This window comes from Lactuca virosa, chromosome 1 (assembly GCF_052849685.1).
Source record: "Lactuca virosa cultivar CGN04683 chromosome 1, Lactuca_virosa_CGN04683_v6, whole genome shotgun sequence".
Taxonomy (NCBI): Eukaryota; Viridiplantae; Streptophyta; class Magnoliopsida; order Asterales; family Asteraceae; genus Lactuca; species Lactuca virosa.
This window is the reverse complement of record NC_136426.1, coordinates 265,056,452-265,067,057: the sequence shown is the minus strand read 5'-3', so window position 1 is coordinate 265,067,057 and position 10,606 is coordinate 265,056,452. Positions and strand designations below refer to the sequence as shown.

General features: G+C 38.2%; 1 protein-coding gene across 1 annotated transcript; it reads right to left on the bottom strand.

Moving 5' to 3' along the window:
• Positions 1 to 2,305: 2,305 nt before the first annotated feature.
• On the bottom strand, positions 2,306 to 2,904 carry LOC145129594 (putative F-box protein At1g67623). Its single transcript, XM_079064361.1, has 3 exons — positions 2,825 to 2,904; positions 2,555 to 2,738; positions 2,306 to 2,488 (listed from the first exon to the last, which is right to left on the bottom strand). Exons 1-3 carry the CDS (start codon positions 2,902 to 2,904, stop codon positions 2,306 to 2,308), a joined length of 447 nt encoding a protein of 148 aa, XP_078920487.1.
• Positions 2,905 to 10,606: the final 7,702 nt, after the last annotated feature.

Sequence of the window (10,606 nt, the reverse complement as noted above, 5' to 3'; positions counted from 1 at the left end):
ATGTTATTATGCAATGCTCATGTGTGTATAAATGAATCAGCTTTCAGAGTTTTGGGACCCATTCCTTCAAACATGTCAATGCATGTTGTTCTATACACTTGAGGATCACCCCCTGCTTCATACATCTTCTTTGAACTTCTAAAATTTAAATACACAGTAAATAACAAAGTCTTGCAGAGACAATGTCTTTCGCAGATTCTGACCCTAATACTACAAATATCCATCAATTAATCTAATGTACCCTTTTCAATAAAACAGTAAGTATTATACAACACAACACAACTAAATACTAACCCCAAACTACAAACATGCCTTAATTAACTATATATGTAATTTACTTTACATATATACCATATATACATACCTTCATCACATTGATGAGACCCTCTTGAAATGTAGACCATTCCAAGCAAATAAATTGCCTCAAGATGATCTTCATCTGCTGCTTGTCTCAATAAAGTCATTCCTAAATCAAAATTGCCATAATAAAAGCACTCATCATGTTGACGGAATAACAATATCAATATATAACATCAATGACACTAAATATTAGTAAATGGTATAGATTACATATAATTACTGAAACTACACATACAATTCCTTGTCTGAACATGGCTTCAATGTTATTATGCAATGCACATGTACGTATAAATAAATCAACTTTCAGATTTTTGGGACTCATTCCTTCAAACATGTCAATGCATGCTGTTCTGTACACTTGAGGATCACCCCCTGCTTCATACATCTTCTTTGAACTTCAAAAATTTGAATACACAGTAAATAACAAACAAATAAAGTTTTATTTCATCAAATATACATTCATTAGTTGATGTTTATTGAGAATTACGAAAGTCTTGCAGAGACGATGTCTTTTGCGGATTCTCACCCTAATACTACAAATATCCGACTCAAAAGCTCTAGTGGGAGATCATCTAACGAACGATGATTTCTAGTATTCGACATTCTACTTACAAAATACACATTGGAGTACTTGATTTCAAATTTTTTTTAAATTAAGCGTAACTATGAAAGACAGTGTAACAGGGTATGGAAAAAAACTTACTTTATGTTGATCTGGTCGAGAGGAGTACAGGAGTCTCTATTATCGGAGAAAATCGTTTTTGAGAACGATTATCCTTCGACGATTTGGGGGTTTTACTGTTTGTATGTAGATTTATCGTCCATAAAAGTTGAGATGTTCTGAATGGTTGAAGAACTGGAACGCCGACGTGACGTCAGAGGTATGATGGCACCTTAACAAATTTAGAGTGCAAAAAGACCAAATTGCCCCTGAAATCATTCCAAATATTTGAATACTAAGGGTATTTGTGTTAAAACACATATTCAAATATTATAGCCTTTTATAGCTAGGTAACATTGGACTTTTGATTGTTGAAATGAAAAAGACAAAAATAACATATATATCATAACCTATAATGTAATAAATTTTTATTAACATTTCACCAAATTACTAGTATATATTCATGTAGTAATATACATATTAAAAGTGGAACAAGATTTTAACAGTAAACTTATTTACTTTAGATTTTAGACACAATAGTTTTCTTTTGTTGCCACTTTTAGTCCCTATGTTTATAGTAACTTTTTTTACTTTGATTTTAGCCACAGTACTTTTTCTTTGTTGCCACTTTTAGTTCCTATGTTTATTCCTTTACAATTTCACCTTATGCAAAGCATGGGTTCTCCACTAGTTGATATTAAACCAAATTACCAAGTCCAAAATAAAATACATGTTTGTTTATGCCTTTACAATTGTATTTTATATGTATTTAATACTAGGAAAGAACAAACATTTGCTACATACAACTATAATCACAATACAATATAAACACTAATATTAAAAGTCCAAAATAGATTATTCAAACATTATTTAAAAATCATTCAAACATCATTCCAAACTTTAACTCTTTTAGTCCCTTATTAACAACACAACATATTTACTAATCAAGTAACAACATCAAATAATTACTTATCAAGTAAATTACTATATATTCGTATATTAAACCAAAAGAATCTACAAAACATTAATTGTCATAATATGAAAGTACATATCAACAAACTACACATAAATTATACCAAACTCCCTAGAAAACCTAACGAAACAAGCATCCCATAAACAAATTTCACACATAAACACCCATTTGTATCCATTCACAAAACCGCCTGACACACTAACTACAGACTTATGCAATGCACAAGATCTATGGAAGCCATGGAAGTGTACATGTTTCCTCCCCTCCCTATTTAAGTTTAGATGAACTTTAGAACAAGTTGCTCTAAGATTTCACTTACCATTTGCTATGCGGTAAGCATTGTTCAACATGTCCAAAGCTTCCTGCTTCCTATGTCTCCCTTCAGCCATCAGCATCATTCCCATGACAAATGTTGAATCCAAATGTCCCAATGCAGATGCTTCTTCAAGCATCGTTTTCCCTTCATGTTCAGCTTCTAAGAAAAATAAATTCATCTGAAAAAAACATTAAACACATAATTTCTAGTTAAAGTTATGCAAAACAAGTAACAGATTAATTACTAATATGCATATATATAACAACGTACACAATCCATTCCTGAATAGAATATTTGGGTTTCTCATCTTTATGCATTTATTAACAACTGCATGTTTCTGGTCAGACCAAACACGATATTGTAATCCATCTAACTCCATATGTTTATATACTTCATCTGTTTTTCCTGCCTCGTTGAAGAATCTGCAACTGCAAACGAAACACAATATTCTCTCCATAATGTAAAGACAACTCAAATACACTTGTGAAATAGAATGATCAAAGACAAAACTTACACAATCTTCATCCTGAAAGCCTCGACTACTGAAATTTTTGCCAAGTGGACTATTATTTTCTCCATCACTTCAAATGGCATGTTTGTAAGCGATTTCTTTGATTTCTTGATTGATTCTTAGAAGAAGTACTTGCTTACATAATAATAAGCATTCACTAAGATAACGATTCTGCGAAAATGATTTTAGGGTTTTTTGACTGTCAGAATTTTGAAATTGGGGTTGTTTGCAAGTGACTGAAAAAAGAGTGAAGAACTGAAACAACGTGTTATGTCGGAAAACATTATAGCGCCTAGAAGAAGTTCCATCATAAAATGACCAAATTGTCCTAATACATACAATGACTCATATTTAATTAGTAAGGGTAGTTTTGTAAAAAGTCATATTTAAAAGAAAAAACAATTTCTATTTTAATCGAGGTTGTAAAAATCGCTCATCCGTCGCTCGGAGGTCGACTGGCGATAAGCGATTAATCAGACTCAGCGGGGATTAATCGGGGACCCTAAATTATTTAAAAAATTAATATTTCCTACAAAATTAAGTATTTGAAAATTTTAAATTTTAATACACAACCGGCACAAATGATATATGTTGACCAATGACCCGTATTTCATCCATGGGTGATACCATCACACCATAAACAACTACCATGTCGACCAATGACCCATATGTCATCCATGGACACCATAATAGACTACCATGTTCACCAATGACCCGTATTTCATCCATGGACACCATAAGCAACTACCATATTGACCAATGACCCATATGCCATCCATATGTCCTCCATGGACACCATAATCGACTACCATGTTGACCAATGACCCGTATTTCATCCATGAACACAATAAGCCACTACCATGTCGACCAATGGCCCATATGTCATCCATGGACACCATAATCAACTACCATGTTGACCAATGACCCGTATTTCATCCATGGACACCATAAGCAATTACCATATTGACCAATGGCCCATATATCATCCATATGTCATCCATGGACACCGTAATCGACTACCATGTTGACCTGTCATCCATATGTCAACCATAGACACCATAAGCCATTACCATGTGGACCAATCAACCATATGTCATCCATGGGCACAATAAGCCACTACCATGTCGACCAATGGCCCATATGTCATACATATGTCATCCATGGACACCATAATCAACTACCATGTTGACCAATGACCCGTATTTCATCCATGAACACCATAATCAACTACCATATTGACCAATGGCCCATATGTCATCAATATGTCATCCATGGACACCATAATCAACTACCATGTTGACCAATGACCCATATTTCATCCATGGACACCATAAGCAACTACCATATTGACCAATGGCCCATATGTCATCCATGGACATCACAATCAACTACCATGTTGACCAGTGACCCGTATTTCATCCATGGACACCATAAGCAATTACCATATTGACCAATGGCCCATATGTCATCCATGTGTCATCCATGGACACCATAATCAACTACCATGTTGACCAATGACCTATCTTTCATCCATGGACACCATAAGCCATTACCATGTGGACCAGTCAAGCATATGTCATCCATGGACACAATAAGCCACTACCATGTCGACTAATGGCCCATATGTCATCCATGGATACCATAAGCCACTATCATATATATTGACATGACCCGTACGTCTTTTGTATATAAATTTCGATTAAAACAGAAAAGCATAAAGATGTTTAGTTTATTAATGTTTAGTCCTTGTATATAATTTTAAGTTAAAATTATACTATGAACACATCGTTACTCTATGTTCTTTCTTAACGTTATTTATATGTATATACCCTATTTATCAATCTGTAACTACTTTAAATAAATTTGAATTACTAAATATTTAGCGGTAATTAGCACAGTTCGAATTTTTTATTAGCGGAGGTTCAAAGTATTTCACAATTCGCTTCCATCCAACCTACACACGTTTATGCTGCATATTAGGGTAATTAGGTTTACCGATTAGAAATAGGGTTTACATTTTCTGTAATCATCATCTCCGGCGGCTTATTGATCGAAATCTTTGTTCATTATATGTTTGTGCACTGACTTTGGCGATATAGGTTGTCACTCGTCTAAAATTTATATTTATTTAATTTACTGTTGTCGTGATGATCGGTCGTTTTTTGTTCTCTGATCATCTTCATGTAAATTGGTTTTGATTGTATTCAATAGTTTGCATGCAATGTAATGCCTTCATATATAATTTATTTTTATTGTTTGTGTCAGAAAGATGTTGACCCCGAAACCAAAAGGAGCATCCGGTGTGAAGCCAACTAAATTCATTGCACCATAAGTTATGAAACGCAATAGGATTTCTGCTGCAAAATTACTAAACGGACAGTTACAAGATGAAGAAATCGACTTTCCAATACCAACAACCACATCCAAAGCACCTATAACATCTACAAAAAAAACCCCTAAACCTATATCATTAACATCAGCCATGACTACCACTTCCTCGGCATCACTTAAAACATCCACACCCTCCTAAGAAAAAACATTTAAAACTTCAGAAACTAGAACAATACAATCGTCAACACGAACATCAATAATGAAAACTTCAGAACCTACATTATCTAAACCATCCTCAAGACCAACACCCACTACCACATCATCAACACCTATATCTACTACCACAACCTCAAAACCTGCATGTACACTACCATCCTCCACAACTACAATAACTACCACACCCTCCTTAAGTAAAGGAACTACCACATCCTCAACATATACATCTATCCCAACACCTACCCCAAAATATACCCCATCAACAACGCCTATCCCAAAATCTACCCCATCACCAACACAACCACCCAAGAATGGATCTGTAGTGGAAAGTGTAGAAGGTGAAAACAATTCCTTTGAAGATTGTGGACCAGATAGACGTTTTAATGTTCATGTTTGGAAAAATACGTGAGTTACCAATTCAAATCTTAATTACAACTTTTTTTTTATGTATTAAATTTTGGTTTACACCTACATATCAATTCATAACTTAACACATCACATGATTACTTGCAGGCTAATGCCACCAGGCCCTTGTGCACACGTTATTAGTCAATCCTTTCAACAAAGAGTAGATCCAGAAGGGTACGCTTGGGCACAAGTAATAAAGAAATGCGCAAATTATATTGGGAGGAGTTTCAGGTAACTATAAGTCATAAATTGTTGTTTGGTAAACATTTACACTTAAAATTATATTTATATTGTTAATATGTAGAAAAAATGTTTTTGGGATGAGACAATAGACTCGCTGGTGAGGCAAGCTTGGGCAAGGAAAGCGACACAAAGTTATGGTCAATATCTCTTCAACATGAGGAGCCCAAAAAGAAACAAACATGGCTTTAAACCAGCTCATATTCCACAGAAAGTCTGGAACTCCTGGCAATTAAAATGGAATACATAAGAATACAAGCTAAAATGTGAGCAGAACAAGATATATAGGCATAATGGTGTGGCTGATGGAGTAGCAAAACCCACACATAACGTTGGATCCGCATGTCATTTGAAGATAGCTTCTGATTTGGTAATTTTTTAAATGGTACATCGAATGAATGTTTGCATATGTTTATCTGTATATTTGACTTTTTATATGGTATTTATGCAGAAGAGGAAATTAGGACATGAGCCACTCCATAGTGAATTGTTCCTCTATACACACACTAAGAATCATGATGGAGTCACTTTCACAAATGAAAAAGATAGACAAATTCATGTAATATTCATTTCAGTTTAAATTAAATTTTATATTGTAGCTATTCCATAATATCCTTCCTAAATTTGATATATTTTAACTTATAATATTTTTATTTTATAGGCGGCCTATACAGAAAAACGGGAAGAGTTGGAAGCTGAAGGTGTTGAATTTGAGGAGGACAAGCTATTTTATGTTGTTGTTGGTGGTCATGATAAAAAAGAAGACTTTATGGATTAGGCTCTTTTGCAAAGGCTGTTCCCAATAGGAATGGTAAAACGGATGTATCTTACATTCCGAAAAAAAATGATGAAATAAAAGAAATGAGGGAGCTTGTTGCTAAACAACAACAACAACAACAAAACGAAGAGCTTAAAGAAATGATGAATGCCCAACAAAAGGAAAACAAAGCAAGGGTCGGGCATCTTGAAAAACAACTTCAAACGGCATTGGATCTTATTAATGTCGTTAGAAAACAACAAGAGTAGTAGGTTGATATATGTTTATTGAAGATTATGTATTTTAGAGTAGCAACTTTCTTTTTTCCATGTAATAAATAATTATTTTGTTATTTTATGATATAATGGTTATGAGATTTTTGTTTTTTTTTTGTTTTTCATATATTACTATAAAATTATTTGGATATAATTTATCAATCAATTATCAATCGGTCCATATTGAATCTGGTATATAATATATACACCACTAAAATTGCTAGGGATTCATGACCACGAAATTTGCTAGGAGATCATCAAACGGATTTAGCTACGGATTCATCACCACAGATTTAGCTAGGGATTCATCACCATGGATTTAGCTAGGGATTCATCACCACGGATTTTGCTAGGGATTCATCACCACGGATTTTGCTAGGGATTCATAACCACGGATTTTGCCAGGGATTCATCACCACGGATTTTGCTAGGGATTAACTACAACAGAATTTGTGACGGAAGAACTACCACGAAATTTGTGATGGAAACCTACTATGGAATACACGATGGAATACCATCTACCACGGATTTCACTCCGTTGTCACAATTGGGACGAAATTATCGTTTCCGTTGCAAACTCCTCGCTACGGCGTTTTTAGGGACGGAAATACATGGTTGCAAATTCCGTCGCTATTCGTCTTTTGCAACGGAATTTTAGCTTTTCGCAACGGATTCCTTCCGTAGCAAAATCACGTTTTTCTTGTAGAGATAGGGGAGTTGGAGTGTCCGTTGCGAGTGTCTATCGCCTACGAACATGGGGTTTCTACTTCTTCGGTTTATCAGGGTTACATTCTGGAGATCTTTGGGGTATCATTTCAAATCGATTTGTTTCCCATTCCCATGGGGGATGTGTGCATGTTTACGTGCATGGATTCGCTGAGCTGTTTCGGTGCTATGATTGATTGCGAGGGCCAGCGGGTGGTAGTTCGAACCCCAAGTGGGGGAGAAATGGTTATTTATGGAGAGGACACGAGGATGGGTTCAAGGTTTTGTTCTGCAGCCAAGTCTTGGCAGTATATTCAGCATGGGTGTGCGGGTTATTTGGCTTACATGGTGGATACGCGGGTTGGGGATCATGTTTCAGTTTTAGAGGTCCTGGTGGTCAGGGAGTTTGCTGATGTATTTTCGGAGGAGTTACCCGATGTGCCTCCAGAGAGGCAGGTCGAGTTCAGGATGGACCGCGTGCCAGGTGTGACCCCAATTATCAAGGCGTCGTACCGTTTGGCACCGCCAGAGATGCATGAGTTTTTATCTCGAGTGTAGGAGCTGTTGGGTAAACAATTCATCCGTCCGAGCAGTTCTCCATGGGGAGCACCGATTCTATTCGTCAAGAATAAGGATGGTTCACACCGGATGTGCATTGATTACCGGGAGTTCAACAAATTAACGGTGAAGAGTAGTTATCCACTTCCGCGGACTGATGATCTCTTTGATCAGTTGTAGGGAGAATCTTGGTTCTCCAAGATAGACCTGAGGTCTGGGTACCATCAGGTTAGGGTGAGGGAGAAGGATGTGGAGAAGACCGTGTTCCGGACATGCTATAGGCATTACGAGTTCGTGGTGATGCCATTCGGGCTCACCAATGCACATGTGGCATTTATGGATTTGATGAATCGGGTATGAAGGCTGATGCTTGATCGCTCGGCCATAGTGTTTATTGATGATATCTTAGTGTATTCCAAGACCAGAGAGCAGCATGAGGAGCATCTTGGTGAGATCCTGGAGGTTTTGAGGCGAGAACGGCTTTATGCTAAGCTCTCGAAGTGCAAGTTTTGGTTATGAGAGGTTTAGTTCCTTGGACACCTCATTAACCAGGATGGGATTTTGGTCGATCCGGCCAAAATCGAGGTGGGGATGTAGTGGGAGGTTCTGAAATCTCCCTCGAATATCAGGAGTTAATTAGGTTTGGCAGCGTACTACCAGAGATTTATTCAGGATTTCTCCATGATTACAATACCCCTCACTCTTCTTATGACAAAGGGGGTGGAGTTCCGGTGGGGCCCTGAGCAGCAATCAGCATTTGAGACCCTTCGGTGGAGACTTTGTGAGGCCGTAGTTTTGACCGTCCCCAAGGGAATCGAGGATTTTGAGGTTTTCTGTGATAGCTTATGCTTCGCAGCAGTTGAAGCCGCATGAGACGAGGTATCCCACGCGTGACCTGGAGTTAGGGCCTGTGGTTTTTTCCCTCAATATTTGGAGACATTACCTTTATGAGTTCCGTTCTACCATCTACATGGACTACAAGAGTCTGAGGCACATTATGGATCAGTCGAACCTGAACATGAGACAACGCAGGTGGCTGGACGTAGTCAAGGATTATGACTGCGAGATACTTTACCATCTAGGTAAAGTGAAGGATTATGACGGCGAGATACTTTACCACAAGTCAGTTGGACCTTCTGTTGGGGTGTCATGTATGAGGATATCTGTGGATTCTCTGCCGGTGGCATTGATTAAGGAGGCTCAGGCCGAGGGGGTGCGGGAAGAAAATTGGAAAATTGAGAGGATCAGGGGCGAAATCACCAAGTTTGTTCCAGACAGTCGTGGTTTGTTGACCCGTTGTGGTCGGGTATGGGTTCCTATGTCTGGTGGGGTCAGACAGATTGTGTTGGAGGATGCACATAAGTCTCGTTTTTCTATCCATCCGGAGGCCACCAAGTTGTATCAGGATCTAAGGTTGAGCTATTGGTGGGCGTGCATGAATAGGGAGATTGCATGGTACGTCGAGAGGTGCTTGACCGGTAGGATGGTCAAGGCCGAGCATCAGAGGCCGTATGGCTCAATTAACAATGGAAGTGGGAGCAGATATCGATGGATTTCATCACAAAGTTGTTGAAGACGGTGAAGGGTTTTGATATACATTGGGTCATCATGGATCAATTAACCAAGAGTTCCTACTTTCTGGCAATTCGGGAGAGCTCGTCAGCCGAGAAGTTGGCCGATGTGTAGATTCGTGAGATCGTTGCTCGCCATGGGGTTCCGGTATCCATTGTTTCAGACCGTGATGTTCAGTTCACCTCCCGTTTTCGGCAGAAGTTCCATGAGGAGTTGGGCATGAGATTGCACTTCAGCACAACTTATCATCCGCAGACCGACGGTCAAAGTGAGCGGACCATCCAGACTCTCGAGGATATGTTGCAAGCAAGCATCATTGATTTTGGTGGGAGTTGGGACTCCTACCTACCTCTTGAAGAGTTTTCCTACAATAACAGTTTCCACTCCCGCATTGGTGCTCCGTTTTTTTGAGCTTTTGTATGGGCGGAGATGTCGTAGCCTAGTTTGTTGGGGCGAGGTTGGGAACAGGGTCTGGGTTTGGACCGAGGTGGTTCTTCAGACTACCGAGATGATTCAGCAGATTGTGTAGAGATTGCAGACTGCTCAGAGTGGGCAGAAAAGCTATGCCGACCGGCGTTCATCTGAGTTGGAGTTTCAGGTCGGTGATATGGTGTTGTTGAAAGTCTGACCTTGGAAAGATGTGATTCGCTTCAAGAAGAGGAGGAAGTTGGGCCCCCGATATATCAGACCATTTCAGATTATAGCCAGGGTTAGCAAGGTTGC

What these genes read in the sequence shown, in the direction of transcription:
- LOC145129594 (XM_079064361.1), bottom strand. Translation starts at nt 2,904, where the DNA reads ATGCCATTTGAAGTGATGGAGAAAATAATAGTCCACTTGGCAAAAATT. An exon ending in GCTTTCAGGATGAAGATTGT is followed by an intron (nt 2,739 to 2,824) that starts GTAAGTTTTGTC and finishes TTTCGTTTGCAG; the next exon opens with TTGCAGATTCTTCAACGAGG. An exon ending in TGTTATATATATGCATATTA is followed by an intron (nt 2,489 to 2,554) that starts GTAATTAATCTG and finishes TGTTTTTTTCAG; the next exon opens with ATGAATTTATTTTTCTTAGA.